General features: G+C 39.6%; 1 protein-coding gene across 1 annotated transcript in view; it reads right to left on the bottom strand.

Moving 5' to 3' along the window:
- Nucleotides 1-19,034, bottom strand: part of LOC147724582 (fibrocystin-L-like) — a 2,246,326-nt gene that overhangs the window by 718,963 nt on the left and 1,508,329 nt on the right. Inside the window, exons 48-52 of the mRNA XM_086918063.1 lie at nt 17,342-17,498; nt 11,162-11,241; nt 10,314-10,443; nt 7,406-7,535; nt 2,150-2,391 (exon numbers count right to left, since the gene is read on the bottom strand). Of these exons, the coding sequence (XP_086774189.1) occupies nt 2,150-2,391; nt 7,406-7,535; nt 10,314-10,443; nt 11,162-11,241; nt 17,342-17,498 (739 nt within the window). The remainder of the gene's footprint in view (nt 1-2,149; nt 2,392-7,405; nt 7,536-10,313; nt 10,444-11,161; nt 11,242-17,341; nt 17,499-19,034) is intronic.

Genomic DNA, 19,034 nt, shown 5'->3' with positions numbered 1-19,034 from the left:
TATATTTTTAGTTCTAGATTAAAAACAATTATCTACATGTATTTTGCAATCACTTTTTATATAAAAATATTTGTAATATTGTTTAAAGAATAAACTTTAATATTATACCTATACTTTGCCATAGCTCATTTTCCTCAGTGACCGAGATCTCACCCTATGAGTTAGAAATTATTAATAGTAACTTTACAGTTGAAATTATTCTTGTATGAGGCTGAGGGAGTGGAGACACCTAAGCCTGTACCTAAATGGAAATCTTCACTTGGAAATGGTGAATATCAAAAAAGTACAGACTTTATCCCAGGTGTGGAATAAAAATACACACAAGTAAATCCAGATATCAGATCCAGTAGATGTGTTCTTTTGTTTCAGCTGAAAATTCCACTTACTACTGGAAATGTCTGCTTTTGTTGGAGACTTCAGCAGCAGTACAGTTAGAGTTGTATACTTAAGTGCTCCCATTTGAAGCCGGGCAACTGCTTAGATCACACTCAGGGCTGTAATTTAAATATGAGTAGTAGTGTATTCCAGATCGCCTTATTTCTAAGGCATTGAGGAGATTCCACTCAACTTGAAAAATATTTGTATACCTTCAGGCGTACCCTATGTTTTTGCAGATCACCAAAGCAAACACACGCTGTGTAAATTGCAAACTTTTGAAACATTTCTTCCCTGTATTTGACCACACCATTAACAACTGGAAAAATGACTAAAGCTGGGATCAAGGGGGTGCCTGCTTCTTTTTATAAAATAGGCAGAAGGTGCATAAATATGTACTACATATAGTTTCTAGAAAGTATTTAGCAGATGTATGTGCTTCGACATATATATATTTGTTTCTAAATGCATTTAAGAGTTTTACCGGAGATGGGTGCCCTGGCAATAAAAACCACTAGAAAGTGGAACTCAATGTGTTCTAAGAAAACAGTAAACTCACAATCTGTCAAAAGAATTTCTCATATGTAGAAAAATCAATGCTCTTGTCCTAGGTGAGGCTTCACTTCAAGCAATAATATGACGTTGGTCTTTGAGTTATGGTGATTGCAGTTTAAGTAGCCCGACCATTCACCTTAACCTTCAAATTGAAAGAACATCTCAAGAATTTGGCTTAGGACCTGATTATGACTTTGCCAGTGTGGGAACAGGCCACCAAGCCAGAACCCCCCTCCCACAATGTCAAAATCAAATGCCAGCCACCGGCCAGATTGTGAGCTACCTCCTTGTCTGGTGGGCAGTCCTTTGGCATTCCTACAGCCGTGCCTACAAAAAAATGTACAGCAATGAGAGTGCTAAAGACTGTTCCTGCAGGTCATAGTGCAAGCAAGGCAATGACTGCAGATAGGGGGACTAAATATGTGCCCCCCTACAGGCACACCATGGCCCTCAGGCAACAGAAGGCCCAGCAGGGCCCATTTGTTTCCTCACCGCCACAGTTTTCATGGCGGCCTCACTTCCATGAACATTGAGGCAGTGAGGAAACTTCTAATATGCTCAGGTGTGCCCCAGCAGATTAGCCTGCATTTTATGGCCCCTCAGCTCTGAGTCATCGCCACAGGAACCATGATCCCAGGGGGTTGCAGCAGTTCTGTGGCAGTCCAATTGCCGTCCGTATTCATAATATGGCAGGTGGAACACCAGTTTGACAGACCAGGGACTGTCACCGGACCCCCAAACTCGTAATCAAGCACTAAGATATATTTTCTGCCTTTATTTTGGAATATCATTACACCAAAATGATATTGCCCATGGGAAAGTATACACTCTTCACAACATGGGCGATGCAAGAACTGCAGCCATATAAAATATATTTTAGGATACAATTTCTAAAGAATTAAAGGTGGTTGAACCCTGCATTGGCACCATGGTATTTTGCTACCTGTACTACCTTGGCCTCTGACTGGCCTTCTCATTTTAGATCTTGCTGAATGTGTCTTGTCGAGAAATATTTGTGTTTACCAAGTCACAGTGGAGAGAAGATTTTAATCCAAAATATTACTCTATTTAGAGTTTTCCTCAATTCATAGAAAGACACAAGTCAGACCACAGTGGAATACAGATTTTACTGAGAGTATTTTGAGAATCTTTAGTGATTTTTTATTTTCTCATAAGTTGATGCTTCTAAACAAAATCTAAAAGAGTAATCTCAATGTACCTGGATCAAATCCTTCAGGACAGGCTGCAATGTTATCATGCCACTCAATATTGTCGCTGCCACGAATTAGAATATTTCTGGTGAGGAGGCCAACTTCTGCTCGTGCTTCAAACACTTTTCCATTAGACAGAGTGACCGATATCCCCAAATGTTGGTAAGTAAGTGGATTGCTGATGGTCAGGCTTTTGCCATCTTCTGACACCTCTGTTATTACTTTCTTTTCATTCTGACGTTGACTTAGCCTGAAATCAAACAAAAATATATACATAAACATGCACATAAAGTGTGTTCATTTATTTCAACCCCCATGTAGTTGCAATTGAACTGAATGAATTCCCAGTACACCTAAAAAGCTGCTGTTCTTGGTTGTGTTTGTGGTCCTTTAATGTGTATTTCATCACAGCTTCCACTAGGAGGCGGATTGCTTCCAAGCCATCAGCTACTACATGATACAGACCCCACCAACATGGAAAATCAAAGAGGTGAAACAAGAAATGCTTGAATCATACTCATAATCACTCTGGTTCACATTCCAATCCATCATTATTTGGTTCACTGGGCCATTTCAAACAGGAACCAATCATATGAGAGCAGACATGCAAATGTATTTTGCTGTTTTTCGCATTGAGGTGATAAAACATACATGCTGCCAGATTAACCAAACAATGTCCCATCCAATCTCCCCATAGAGTCTCGAGCCCTCCTCTTCCTCCCCACTTGTCCCCTGCCCCTACTACTAATCTGTGTCTTTCCCCCTTCCTGCACTTCCACCCATCTTCATCCTCAAATTATAACTCAAATATATCCTTCCTTTCAAGCTAATTTAGGGCCCCCATCATCCTTATTACATTGCATTTTTTGCATACCCCCACTTTTATCACCCAAGTATCCACAAAGGGTCTGATTCCGATCTCGCTCGGAGGGGATCCGAACACGATCCAGCTGGAAAAAATTACGAGTCGTACGCATGTTCTCCTCACGACTTGTACAGCTGTGCGAGCGAGTACGATGCAAGCAACAAGAAATTCACTGACAAATCGTTTCCGGGTCCCAACCGTTTCAGTACGTCTCATCGGTAACCAAACCGTGCCGTGCAATGGAGACGATTTCCGACCAAGCTAGTACGATGCACACGTCAGACACCTGGCTAGAGCCAAAGTTTCCGGCTTGCAAAACATCCGGGTAGCTGCCTTCTGGGGTCCGCATCGGACCCCTTCATCACCTGCAGCCTTATGACTCGGTCACAGGGGGAGACCCAAGGGTCTCCCCAACACAGGCATGAAGGGTGTGGATGGCACCGAGGTGTACCCACTGTAGGCGGCGCGGCTTGTGGGAGACGTCCCCATTCAGTCAATGGGAACCCATGTACTCGTCGTACGACCGGCTCCCATTGACTTCTATAGGAGTCCGACTGAATCGAGTCCAGTAGCATGCTTCCGCATCGTACTCTCTCGGTCGGACTGCAGGGGTCAGGATCAGTTGGACAACACTCTGGATCCGGCTCGTTCGGAGAGCTTTCTGACCCGGATCGGAATCGGGCCCTTAGTTTTTATCATAAGAATAGTAATTTTACTATAAGAATTTTGTTTTGTTGTTTCTGTTCTTTCAGGGTTATTGAACTCTTATTTCCTACAAAATTTATGTCTGAACAAGTAAAATTGCATATTATTTAACAGTTTGAATAATGTTGGTCATTTTACTCTGCCTACTCTTCTACTTGCTTCCTAATGCAAGACTTTGAGCTTAAATGCCCAAAGTGACTAAATGTCCCCTTTCAAAACATTTGCTTTCTCATTTTATCAACTAAAAAAGCCTCATATTGGCAGCCGTTCTTGGCCAGGGTCTGTACATGTCTTTACCTTACTAATCTCTGAATTTGACAATTGAATTTGGCCTGAACAAATGACAAATACTCTTCAATTCTCATCCATGCTCTAAATATACAATGACTTTTCTCCTCAAATGTGCATCATAAAATGAAATTAGATTTTTAAAAGATGTCAGAAAACCAATCATTATTGTAATTATTATAATACTAATTACAACAATATTAATAATAATAATAATAATAATAATAATAATAATAATAATAATAACAATAACAATAACAATAATAATAATAATACTAAATATTATTATTAATATTATTATTATTATTATTAGCAACATCCATGAATATGTAAGGTATTATTGGGTATTTATTTAGTTAAATATAACACACATTGTTCAAATAAACATTTGAATATTGGTTGGGAGAATACATTGATTTTTGCCGTGTCCCCAACTTTTTTGCGCCAATATTTGACTGATACTGCTGGGTACTGGCTCTCATTGTGCCTGGGGCCCTGCTAACCAGGTCGAGGGCCAGTGGTCTGTTAAAAGATGAACAGTAATTAGGCACAGTAGGGTGGCAAGTTAAAATAAGCAGGGACATTATTAAATGTTTTATACACCCTGATGAGGGAAAAACTGCCAATGTTCTTTTCCCCATTGTAGTACATATGCTCCGTAGGCTAACATGGATAGGATTTATTTAATATTATCGAAGTCTGTCTTTTGACAAGCGAGAGCTGAAATAATATTTCAAAGTGTCAAACTAATTGTTTGAATAAGTCCAGCCACTTGCCGCGGTTGGATGTATTATAACTATTATAGGGAAGAAGTTATATAAGTGCTTTCCTAAAGTTACCAACTTCAGCCCTGTTGCATCCTCTTCTCATTGCCCAGCGTTTGGCAGGCTGAGCCAAGTACTCTTGATTATGTGTGAAGTAGCCTTGGTTGAGAAAAAGGAGCCATCCGTGGAAGGAGATCTGCTGCCTGCAGATGCTAGAGCAGGAAGGGAGCTGAGGAGTCAAACTGGTCTTTGAAGAGAGAAAGACAGTAAGGACAAGAACCAGGCCGACCCCCACTTCCTGCATCCTCATCCAGACAGGATTCCCTGTAATTGAATTATGAGAGGGGCTGGAAGAGGGGTGTAGGAAAAAAGCTAGCCACAACTGAGGGTTATCCTGACTTGAAGCTCCTGGAGAGAATTTCTCGGGATATAAATATGCTACACTTCTAAGGAAGTGGTCTTCATTAAAAGGTGACATCCTGCACCTCATTGATCCGGGTACCCCTTTCTTGCCAGCTCACAAACTTGGACACATATGGGAGAGTGGCTCAGCAATTCAGATCCCTGCCAGGAAGCAAGAAGATTATTTTCGGTCATTTTTTGCCATTTTAATTATAAGAATATTTCCTATTTTTATAAATTGGTGTTGGATTATTATAGTGTGTTGCGCCTTACTTAATTACTGTACTGATGTTTTCAAGTGCTTTACACCCCGTCTCCTAAGTTATGCCAGTCTCCTCGCAGCCAAGCTACCAAGTGTTGAGCAAGGATTCATTTATTGAGATTTTTTCTGGACATTATTTAGGAATCTGGGTTATTACTACAAGGCGAAAATATTCAAGCCTCTATCAAGAAAGCCAAGAAAAGAAGCAGGGAGGACATCCTATTTACCAAAAGCCAAAGTAAAATCAGAAAAGAAAGTTCACAGGGCAATCAAGTGAGAATGATTACATCATTCAGTAGGAAACATGGGCAGATCAGAAATATTTTGAACAAACATTGGCACCTTATCCGTAATGATCCGGTATTAGGTAAAGTAGTTCAAATAGACCAGCAATAACGTTCCGGAGGGCACGTTCTTTCAAACAAATGTTAGTCAGCAATATGATCCCGCAGTAGTAAAACATTCAGTCGCAAAACTGGCTAAAGAAAAAAAAAGGGTTTATCACAAGTACAAAATGTAAGGCGTGAGGATAGTAAATAGTTTAATTTACTATCCAACTCCTTCCCTACTATCCACGGGGACTGGAGTTGGAATAGTAAATTAAACTTCACTGTCCAGCCCTCAACAACGCAAGTCATGGTAACAACTTGCTTTGTAAAAGTCGTAAAGTACTGCAATGTAAAACATCGCATTGTAACGACATACATCCAGATAAGAACACACAAGCTATTTCATGATTGATTGTGTCCCTTAACATTCGGGGAGGCAATCAAGAAAAAAAGCTTAGGCGATTGGAGTCCTGTTATATTATAGAATTTAATACTAGTGCCCCGATGGGTCTGAATATGGATGAAGATCTGATTACACATTTATGAAATCATGTAGCGGCAGACTGTTGGCTTAAAAGAACTGGAATGGATTAGTAGAGTATTAGAGCACTTCTCTAAAAATGTGTTTTAACTATTTGTTAAGTTTTATTTCGTTTTTTTTGGGATTGGTGGTTGCACGTTCTGCACGTCAGTATGTGAGATTTAGGAAAGGCAGTAGTGTGTCATTCCACCCACTTGGGCTGAATAAACTCAGCGCTATGCATATGTTTAAATTAAATGGAGTAGGCGAGGGAAAACAACCACTGGGGTTGTATGTAAAATCATTTGCACATTGAAAGAAATGAATTTCCCGTAATGAAATAGACCCCGCACGTATTAACGTTGGGGGAGTCTAAGGGATTTTGCTTTGTGAATAAAGTTTTATTGAAAGCCCACTTGTTGAAGGACAGTCATTTCATAGATTTGTAAATACTGTTTCATTCTAGATATGCTCATCTACCATTCTCGAATGTAAAAATTCAAGGGGTATAATTAAATGTTAATGATCGTATTAACTTGATAAGATGATCAAAATATGATGCTGTGATTTCTGTACTGAACTACTAGTCTTTTGTCTAATACACTTAAGTTGTAGTCACGTCATGTGACAATGTGGGGAATCACTGTGTTTAAAATGGCAGCATTGTTAATAGCAAAACTATTGGTGAACCGAACGGCTGCGCCGGCTAAACGCGTCCTTTTAGGGTGCTACATTAAAACGTTTTTTGGCCAGCACACAGCATCATGGATCCGTACTTGGCGAGTGAGGAGAAGGTTAATATATATACACATATATATATTTGATGACAAAAGGGGCAAGGATAACGGCTTCAAGCCAATGTCTGAGCTTTGAACCTCAAAAGTGCCTTTATGCAGTGAAAATGAAATCTCCTATGGTGCATTTGATCATATATAAAAGCAGGAAAAAAAAGTAAACATTACGTCACGGAGAAATCAATCACTTACTCATATCCATCAAACTCACATTCTACCTCCAGAATAATCCACTGTTCGTGACACAAAAACAATAATAAAACAAGAAAATACATCTTCCCACAGCTCCCATTCTCGGAGGGAAAAACCTATGTTCTAATTTTAAGTTAAAATACCTGTTTCCAGTGGAGGCAATAACAATTTCATCTCCAACCTTCCATGTTACTGCATCTTGTAAAATGAGAGTAGATGACGCTGCATCAGCAGTCTGAGCCAATCGAGTCCAAGTCACAGGGACCGGCAACCCTATGGTAAAAAAGACTTGTTTGTTGCTTTTAACACATTTAGAATTATTTTTGATTGTTTGAACTCCAACTGAATGTTCCAGTAAGTGTCCATGTACAGCTATGTGAGATAAGAGTGAGTTAATTAGCTAGCTCAAATATAGTAAGAACATGCAACTGAAAAAAAATTCAATTTTGAAAAGTTAAGGCAAAAACTGACAAATGTTACTCTTATGGATCACTAGCAAACAACATCCACTGCAATGCCTTTGTTTGTACCTCCCATTGATATCATCATCATCATAATCACTTTATTTTGCAAATAAAATACATCAGAATAAAATATGAATGCCAAACTTCCTGGAATTAAGTAAGGTATTATAACTACATGTACTATATGTAGTACTGTCTCTCTTTGTATGGTCACCCTAATTTCTTTTCTATTCATCCTGTACATTGGGGTTCTGCTAACCAGGGCCCAGTGCAACATGTGATCTCGCACTTAAAATATGTCAAAATATGCTACAAACCTGACAGGAACAGTTTCACTCCTGGGCCTTCCCCTTCACTGCCCTTCTAACCTGCAAGGCACCAATCCCAATAGGAGAGAAGTTGCCACAGAACTGGCTTTGAGTGACTACAAGGGAGGGCTTCATACCCACATCTCTGAGTGGGCACATGGAGCTCTGCACAGGGGAAGTAAGGTTCTGCCATATTTGTTTTAGGTACAGAGCAGCACTGTCGGGTAAATTACATTAATTCACACAGGAGGTGCTGCAGATGTGGGTAGGGTCACCCGTGAGATCTTCTGCCTCATTGGCTAGGCAGTGCCCAGGAGGATCCCCAATCCACAGCTTGGTACTCACCATAAGTGTGGCACCACCAGTCCCACTTAAGAACACTTTTGACCCTGTGGAAGACAGAAAAAAGACTGCACATGCTGTTGTGAATTGTGAATGAGACTCACAAAGGCTGGACCTGCTCCTACTTGTACAGAGAACTGAGAAGGTGACTCCAAGGGTCAGTTCAATATTTAGCTACAGGAACATAAATACTGCAAGTAGATCCCTTTCCTTAAGAGTCCTGTTGACCAGTTTAAACTGGGCCTGCCCTGGACTCCCTTTGTGGCTTCTACTGTAGTGGGTCCTGACCCCCCAAGCAATGTCTCTAAGGCCCTAGTGCCCTTAGATAAGTGTCAGAGATTACTCCTACTGCCTAACCCTAAAAGCTGAGACTTTGAAACTTTTGCAAGGACTTTCCCTTGGAGAACCAACAGAAATCTGGAACTGACCTGCCAAGTCTTTCCGCTTGGCCAAAGATTTAGGTTGCTCTCACTTGCAGCTTTTCTGCAGAAGCAAATCCATTTCAGTGGGACTTTGCTGAGAAGGTATCTGGCCTAGTGGAGTCCAGTTTGGCAACAGCTTGCAGTCTTGTCCAGCTGTAGGAATCCAAGCTCCAATTAAGTGGCTACGACTAAAGTCTTAACTGGGCGAGGGTTAGTAGCAAAAATGATGGGATCCCCTCAAGACTTAATCAGGCCAGGGAAAGGAGGGGAATGAAATAACACAAGAAAGAAAGCAGATTTCCCTTGCCGGCCATACAAATCTAATGCAAATATGTCTCAAATTTATGATAAGATATTGGTGACAAAAAATCAACAATATATTACATTCTTTCAAAAGATATACGTTTTATTTCATTTTTTTATCCTTTGATTGTCATTGCTTTTCATATATAGAAATCTCTTTACCAATTTTTCACAAAATAGAATATTACCATTTTTTTTATAAAAGAGATCACTGTATACGACCCACACTCCATCGCGATCTGCCCTTAAGCTTAGCATTATGCCGGTCTAGCACGAACCGTTACTCTCTGTTGGTGCATTGTGGTATTTGGCACTAAAGTTTAATTTAAATTTTGGACATAATTATCTCTGGCTTCCCTTTTTAGATTTTTGTGCCATTTTTGTCTAATTCTGATCATTAAAATATTATATATTTTGTAAATTAGAGTGGTATTTCTATTTTGTTTTGGTTTTTTTGCAATATTTTAACTGTTTTGGTAGGTCTAAATCCTCTGCACATTTTTCTAAGCTAAGCCTGTCTTCTCTGTGCCATAGCTACTAGGGGCTGAGATCAGATTTAAATACTAAAATCTCTACTGGACCCAAAAAGAGTAGTGATATTATCACTTGCAATGGACTACCACACACCCTAATTATTAATACTCTTTCCCATACTGCACATCTCTCTTTGAACAAAATTACTTACAAATAGCAAACCCCTGCACAAAGAATGCAGAAAAAATTCTAGTCTTGCATTGTTAAATCAAATGTAGTTGTGTTTGCTTTAATTCACACAATATGAAGTCCAACTCAACCTCTTAAAAGTCCATTAAGAGTTTTCAAATTCTGGAAGGTTTCGATACTTAACAGCCAAACATTAGTTAAACAAATCACAATTGATCCAATTTATTATGTGGAGTAAGGAGATGATGATGATCTACATGTTCGTATTTAGAGTCAAAGGATTCAGGAGATGTAACCTGGTCGAGCAATCTGTTCTTTAGCTTGGAAAAGTGAGTGTAGAAGAATTCTCGAAACAAAGTAGTAATATGCTGACTCTTCTGTATCTTCAACGTAGAAATTATGGCCTGAGTAGAATCTTCTTTGCCCACAGGTAATATCTGATATGATTTAAGTTATTATTATATATTCACTGAGTAAGTATTTCTTTTCAACTGTTCTGTTTGAAATCATGCTAAAAGACAGAGGGGGCTTCAGATCTAGAAATCTTACCATGAAGGTCAAGAATTCCTCCTCTTACTGCAAGAGTCTTTGCTCCATAAAGTGGAAGTTCTTTAGATCGCAGATGTCCATGTAGTGTGATTATTGCCTTGTGCTGAAATGGGGTGTCTTCTGTCCCAATCTAAATTAAACACATGGAAAACACAAAGCTTAATATTTAATGCATAAAGTGTTGTTTAGGCTCTCAAGGTTACCACAAGCAGCTAGTGTCTACAGTATCGGAATGTTGCTGGTCAGTGAAAGGTTAGTCCCTATATCGGAATCTGAATTAGAACAATAGAACGATCATCAATAAAGAATTGCAGGTAACAAAACAAGATAGTCAGAAGGAACAATGAATGGCCCATGCATCCTATGCATGGCTTGCATGTAGGCAAGGGTAAGGACTTATTTCATACAGGAATAATACAAAATTAAGATGGAAAAGAAAAAGAAAAAAAACACTACTATACCTTATAAATCAATGATTTCAAATGTATCATAGGTTTCACCTATTGACAATAATAATATATATAAATTGCAGCTAGACTCCCCTGCTTGTCGGTTCTGCTGTACAAATGGCTATTTTTGTGTATGGTTACATTTTTCTGTGTTATTCAGCCAACAAATAACTGAGTTCAGCTAAAATTTAAGATCATGTCAGTTCAGACAAGTACCCTAATACAAGCAAAGAGTCCATCTTCATCGAAGGACAATCTTGTGGCATTCTGAACGTCTTTAAGAGCTAACGTAAGTTTTTTATTAAGGCTTAAGTAAATTATTCAACAGTCAGCACTCCATGATGCACTTTTTATTCAATATTACCTGTAATAATTTACCAACATTGTATAATTCTGTACCTGAAGAACTCCTCCTTCTGTAATAAGAATATTCTCTGCTTGCAATTCAATGTCAGCTTCATCAAATATGAGAGTTCCTCCTGTGTGAAAGTGGGAAAACCCCAAAATTGATTAGGCAAGTATTAATTCAAATATTTTTAAGAGTTGGAATCCATAGAGCAGATAAAAATATTTTAAAGTCGAAAATGACACAAAAGAAAAAAATAAACAGGCCTTTTAGGAGTTGGAGAGGTATTTCTTGCTCCTAAAATGCATTTGCAACTCCGTAAGGAATCACTATTTGGAAAGGGCATATTTTAGGCATCATGTTCAAATAGTGACTCTTACGAAAGATATCAGTGTAGGGTGGTTGGAATTTGTCTACAAAATGTTGAAAAATGACAGACTCCTGAGTTGGGATGGTTACCCATTCACAGAAGTCCTCCATGAATTTAAAAAAAGAGTTTGTTGAGGAGTAGACAGTGGTCCAGGAGACAACTGCCAACTCTCAAACAAACTTTTTTTCCAAAGTAGCTCTGTTATCTTTAAGGAAAATAGCTGAATTAAAAATAAGTTACTTAAAATGAGATCACCAACATGATGGTCCGCTGACCCATTACAAACTAATGAGGTAACCCGAATGGCCAAATGCCCTGGGTAAAATTGGATGCAAACAACAATTGGTCAAATTGGCAAGGATGAAAAGGACAAGAATACATTTGATGAGAGAGAGAAAAAATGAATCCAATACACAAAAAGCTGCGAAATGAATTTGATTTATATATTTTCCAATCAATAATACATACATTCAATAAATACTATTATGGTCGCTTCATAAGGTGCATTAAGTGCTCATAGAGGTCCTCAGGTGTAATAAATGTAAAAGTTACAAAAACAATAAACACAGCGGCAATAGCAGGCCACTGTGATAAGCCTGTCTGAAATACTTTTTATGATATTCAAGATATATCCATACAAGAGCAGGTGGGTAATGAATCAGAGCACATCCCTCGCAAGGATTATGAAATTCAGTCCAGGAATGTAAAGGCATTGTCAACGTTTCAACCCAAATAATAGATGAGGTAATTTCATACCCTATCTACTAGTCAGGACTTAAAGATGAGAAAAAGGGGGGCAACCTAAAAACCTAAAAAAGAAAACCTGTATTTACAATTAAATGGGGAAATTGGGAAAAAACTGCTCTCTCACTTCAGAAGCACCAACTAACCTTAAATGGTGCAATGCCTAGAATCCATGCAGGACCCAATAACTCCTACTCCTGAGTTTAATATTTGGAGAGATCATCGCAGTGGCCTGCTACTGCTCCTGTGTTTGTAACTTTGATATTTATTATTTTTTTTTTCTTTAATGGCACTTTACACTTGAATACCTATGTGAGCACTTTTTATGCACCTTATGGAGCGTGTGTAAAGTATTAATTGAATGTATGCATTATTGATTGAAAATATATAAATTGAAATAATTTCACTGTTTATTGTGTATTGGATTGTTCTCTCATCAATCAAGTTGTACTGATTAAGATACACTAGTGGATATTGTATTCTTGCCTTTTTTTGTCCTTATCAATTGGATCATTTGTTGTCTGTAAAAGTCTGCTGGCCCCAGCGGGCCACCATCCATGTGATCGCTTTCCAGCAGTCACAAATTGTGAGATACCACATTACTATTCATGAGCCTGGTAATTGAGATTCACTGCGAACAGGAACTTTGTGAACAAGCTTATTAATAAATAGGTTGGTCTGAAAAAATCCAAACTGTTCTCAATTTGTGACTAATATTTTTGTGATTAGTGTTTTGTACATCAGGTCCAAAATGCCTCCATGATATAAAAAAAAAGTCTTCCCAATCAATTTGGGTACTGTTGTGATCATTCTGGCCAATGATGTAGGTACAAGGTACCTCATTAGATATGCTGCACAGATTATGGACAATTATGCAGAGTCATTGACAAGAACCTAAAGCAATGGCTTGCACTGGTTGCATAGGTCCAAGTATCGCTTCCTCTCCGGTCACATCAAAGAAATATGTGATGTTCAATTACACCCATAGAGGTGTAAAATTGTGGATCAATGGTGTGATCTGTAAAAATAATTGCATGAGCTGCTTTGCCTTTTCACATAGTGGGCCCTACTTCTTGCATATTGTTTTTTTGACTAAATTATCTAATACCATCGTAGAGAAAATGAATACAATAACAGAGTCACACTGGCAGTGACAACTGATTGCTTCTTTTCATCTTTTCATCACATGAATCTTCCTAATATTCAAAGGCGATGGAAAGAGCCACACCTACACAATATTACATGCATCACATGCTTAGCAATGTTTGACTATCCAAATTAATCAAGAATGAAGGTATACTGATATATTGAATCCATCTCATATAATTGCTCTCTTAAAAAAAACCTGATACTTCTACAAACATGTAGGATGTTGAAAAGGGAAAATAAATTGTGATACCAAGAGGAAGTTTTCTCAAAAATGTGAAACTTGCTGCACCAACATTGAGAATTTAATTTTTATGGGCTCGATTCACAAAAGTAATCTGAGACAAAATCCTAACTTTTCCACTTTTGGTATTCACAAAAGGCATTGAGTAGTAGTAAAGTTAGCATTCCTAACTTTATTACTACTAAACGGAGAAAAATCCTAACTTTACGACTTTTGGCATTCACAAAATGCATTTAGGTATTCATGAAAGACATTTAGTTGTAGTAAAGTTAGGAATCCTAACTTTAACACTACTAAATACCTTTTGTGCATACCGAAAGTCGAAAAGTTAGGATTTTTCTCAGTTTGGTAGTAGTAAAGTTAGGAATCCTAACTTTACTACTACTAAACACCTTTTGTGAATACTGAAAGCCACTAAATGCCTTTTGTGAATACTGAAAGTCAAAAAGTTAGGATCTTCTCTCAGTTTAGTAGAAGTAAAGATTGGAATCTTAACGTTACTACTACTAAATGCATTTTGTAAATACCGAATGTCGTAAAGTTAGGATTTTGTCTCAGATTACTTTTGTGAATCGGGCCCCATATAATTAACAACAATATTTACTAGGGTTGTTGTTGTGTTGTTAATATTAACCTATATAGGATCTGCCCCTTTTATACAACATACACTGTAGGATTGGTACCCAAACGGATTCTAGGCACCCCCACCGGGTATGTTACCCTGTATTCCAGCTAACTCAGAGTGCCACTTTAAACTCCTCCTACCAAGGAGAGAATAGTTCTTGGCAACTATCGAACATGACAAACCTGATCCCTCAAGGTCGTGGAAACAGTGCAATACTTTTTGCTTAGTCACTGGTCCTCACTTTGTCTAAGAGAGATACACAGAATAAACGGTAGGGACATTTTTCAATAAGCATCTATTGAACCAGCGTCATTCTAGTGTAAAATAAGTGTGTTGAGACAAACATTAGACAGAAATGGATATAAATGATTAGAAGCACTAACAGAGTAAAAGGATGGTGGATTTCTACAATCACGCTAAAAGAATGAATACAAGCAAGTGTAAAAATACATGACAATAAAATGAGTACTCCTACGATGCAACCCTAACTAGATAAACCTAAATGTACCTAGCATGTATGTAGGTGCAGAGCCAAGAATTCCTCTAGGATAAAGTCAACCCCATTACCTGAAGTGAGAGACAGTGGGACCCTGTCTGGGTCTTGAGATGGACACCCCGCAAGGGATATCAGTCCACTGCGAGCTGGACTGTCTGTGTGCAGGAACCTCGTTGCCTGGCATCTGTGTGTCAGCATGGAAGTTGTTTTTCTCCTCTCCTGCCTCAGCAAAGATATGGGGGCATATTATCAAGGGGGTTTATCTCCGCTTTTTTGGCTTTAAAAGCCAAGAAAGCGGAGATAACATTATCTCCCTATTACCTAGCTGTCGCTAACACCAGTTAGCAACAGCTAGTAGGAGATAGCGACCATCTTGGGCCCCGCTTTGCATGTCAGTGAAATGTATCACTAATGACATGCGAAGTGGGTGTGCCAAGATGTTAGCGACTGGAAACAGTCGCTAACATCGCTATCTCCTATTACCAACTTTTGGAGAATATCTCCGAAAGCTAACACCTGCCCTGAGCAGTTCTTAGCCATGTTACCCAATGGGAGGTGGATAACATGGCTATGAGCATTAGCCTGGTAATGCATGATTATCGCTGACTGTTCAGCGATATTCATGCATTTCGGCCGATTTTTATTGCTTAGGAGATAAACCTTGATAATAGCAAGGCTCCTAAGCGATAAAAATCGCTGCAGCACGGCGATGAAGATATTGCAGCTAAGCCAACATAGCGATAATTATCGCTAGTTGTTGGTAATATGCCCTATGGTGTTTATATACCCAATGTGGTACTCCCAGGGGATATACATTGCTCTGTCATGTCGGACTAGGATGACGGAAGGAATTACCCTTTTACATAGTTATTATGCTGGCGATGGGAGTCCTGCTGTGATTCCAAGAATCATCATGCATAGTGAATGAGGCTAGTTTTCAGAGAAAACCCCATGTCATTTATGCATTACAGTAACTAGGAAAAAGGTCATTACCAAAAACCGTTATGTAGTGTAATGGCGGGGGAAATATAGGTGAAAGGTCGGATTGCTGCCTGAACCTATATCGGGCACCTGTATCAAACATAACATTGGTGAACACATGCTACGATTTCTGATATTTAACATGTATAATAATAAGACTGTCTTCATTCTAATCACACAGACAAACCCCCAATCAATTTTTTAAATAAATATTTAAACCCTATTTGTCCATTCAAAGCACATACTAACTTCTAGGCACTTTAGACCTAATTACAATGTTGGGTGGACCTTAATCGACAGGCCATTGCTGGCCGTCTGCCTGACATCCAGTGTATCGGTCCAACCGCCAGGTTACAGTAGCGGCTGTCAGAGTGATTTGAGAGGGGAAAGACCACAGCCTCCGACACGCTCAAGGAGCCCATCAGGGCAGTGGTTGGAGTTTAATGCTGGTGAGGGTCCCACCGTAGGTATAAGGATGTCCCTTTCCCTCAGCATTTACACTGTGGTCACACTGCCATGTAAAGGCAGACGGAAAGGGACTTTGTTGACCCTTAGCTGGGCACCCATTCAATGTGGTCCTCCACTATGGGGGCACGTGTAGTGACCCCCAAACATCAATCTGTGCATGGATGTTTAAAAACATCCCATTTTCAATTGCGGCTTCTGCAGCAGCCCTTTTCCGGGCTGCAGCACAAGCCACAATTGAAAAAGGGATGTTTTCAAGTGCCTACAATGTGGTTGCTTCATTATCTGGTGGGTGGGACCGTCTACTACTAGTCGGGCAGTCCCAATTCCAATATGATAGGGGTTGGATGCTTGTCCGACTGCCATCATGATGACCGCTTTGGTATTGGATGGAACTGTGTCTGAACATTGGACCGAAGTCTCTATCAGCACAGAGTCCAACCACTCTGTACATGCTGCCAATCTTCTCTCCTCTCTTCAAAAACAGGAGCAGATGCTCTAGCCCTTGCTGAGTGCTGGACTTTTGTCCCGGTTTCCTCAGTATCTAGGGCACAACTTAAAAAGCTTTTTAATTGAATAAATGCATCATACTCCTGGACATTCAGCAATGAGGTCTCATATGCGAGGACAGTAAAATAAAACTACTCAAAGAAAACGCTTTCAGAATTGGGGCTTTAGTGTTTATTTAAGATAGTAAATATGGGTTGTGGGTTCTAGCAGTTTCAAAAAAAATTCTTTAAAAAATCCAAATTATACTATGTTTAATTATCAGTAGCCAGCCATGAGTCAGGATACAAGTGATGAATATCCAATATTGGAGAAAACAAATAGGGAGAAGATATTTTGCAGGGCATTGTGTTTATGAAGAGGACTTTAAGTGTAAGCCTTTGATAACCTTGAGCTTCCTTAGCCCCAAATTATTAATGATTGTAAGAATACTACTTTAAATGTGTAGGTGTCCAATGTCACACGTGTTCAGAAATCTATTTTCCTGTCCTTTATTCAGTTCTTTGATGTAACATTATCTCTTTTGTGGGTATTCTTCTCTGTTATTTTAGGGATTCTAAACTGATTGCTCTGTCACAGCACTAAACTCCTGCATAGTTACTCTGTTCACTGAGTCTGATATTTAAGATTGCGATTGAGAACACTTCATATTTACCCTGAATGACGAGCATCTTCAATACAGTGGTGTTGGCATCCAGCAGGATTGTTTGTCCCTGGGTGATAACAGCCAATGAGCCATCTTCAGGAGGTGAGTCACCGCCCCATGTGTAATTTGAAGACCAAACATCAATGTAGAAGAAGTCAGCATGGTCCTGCAGTAAAGGCAATGTTCTCATATTAATTAATATAGAATATTTCATGTATAGGGCATCCAATGAAAAAAGCTTATATAAAGAATACTATTGAAGAATATTGTAAAAGGTAACACTCCAAACAATCAGGGTCAATATGATGGTGGTGAAGCTGCTACCAGCAGCCTGCTGGTGGGGGCTTTACTGCCATTGTGCGGCCATTCTCCGCCCGCCAGATAAGGATGGCGGGCGGTGTGCTGGCAGATGGAAAGCCCTGTTCGCCACTGGTCCAACACAGGCAATCGTTACGATTGCCTGTCGGACCCACAAAATGGTGGCAGTGCCTAGCAGGCACCACCCATCAGATTTGGATGCTGTGCATCCCGCCTGCCAGTGTATGGCGGTTCAACCACGGATGTACGTTGTTGCAACGTATGCTTTTACCACGCACGCATGCTGTAACAAATCAAGTTTTAAAACGCATTCCATTACAACGCATTACACTGGGGGGTGCTGGATAGTGAATAGTTTAATTTACTATTCCAACACCAGTCCCTGTGGACACTAGGGAAGGTGTTGGATAGTAAATTAAAACTATTCCCTATCCTAGAGCGCCCCCCAGTGTAATGCGGTGTAATGGTTTTTGTTTTAAAGTCTGCGTTGTAATAGCAATGCGTGCTAAAAGTTGCGTCATAAAGGTTGTTCCCCTTCAACCACCATTCAAAGGCTGGCAGGGATGTACTTTGGGAGCCTGTTGTGAGCCCCCTTTTGCAGGGGCATGTTACTTGTGCACTTAGGGGACAGTTATGGTGCCCCCTACAGTTCCCTACACCACATGGCAGGTACTGCGTGGTGCCTGCTATGTAGTGCATAGAAATGCACAACATGCATTTTTATCATTGCGGTGGGTGCTGCAGCCAGCAACACCTTCCACAATGGTCAACATCCACAATGCGACCGCCAGAGTGGTGGTCGCGTTGCAATTACATGTGCTGGACTCCCCTCATATAGTCGGACGGTCCCGTTTCCCAGGATGGTGGCAGACTTCAATCTGTCTGTCATCGTAATCACCCCCTATGCTATTAGATTGAGAAATTTAGTTCCAATCACAAAGTAAATGGTAACATAGCATTACAAATTCCTTAAAATAGTTATCCCAATAGATTTTGGAGATTTGAAAATGTTCTGGTGTTAATTTGAATATGCCTCTTGTTCATAGTTTTTAGTTTTGCTGGATTGAAAGACTTCTCATCTGTACTGTATGCTATATACTTGTGGATGTTCAGCCACCTTGGCAGGTTTGATGTAGCAGATTCATTACCAAAAGCATCTCTCCTCTGTCATCAGTGATGTCATGATTGATGTCACTGACCATGTCATGAGTGATGTAATATGTGACGTCATCAGCAGTGCATTGCGGGCGCGCAAGTTATAGTTAGCTGAACTAACTATAATGGGGGAATTTCAATGGTTTTGTATGAGTGAAATGCCCAGCTAACTATAACGTGTGAAACCTATGGTTTTTTCAGTAAAATTCTAAGGCTTTTTAAATGCTAA

The sequence above is a fragment of the Lissotriton vulgaris genome, chromosome 4_1, assembly GCF_964263255.1.
Source record: "Lissotriton vulgaris chromosome 4_1, aLisVul1.2, whole genome shotgun sequence".
Taxonomy (NCBI): Eukaryota; Metazoa; Chordata; class Amphibia; order Caudata; family Salamandridae; genus Lissotriton; species Lissotriton vulgaris.
This window is presented reverse-complemented; position numbering and strand designations above follow the sequence as displayed.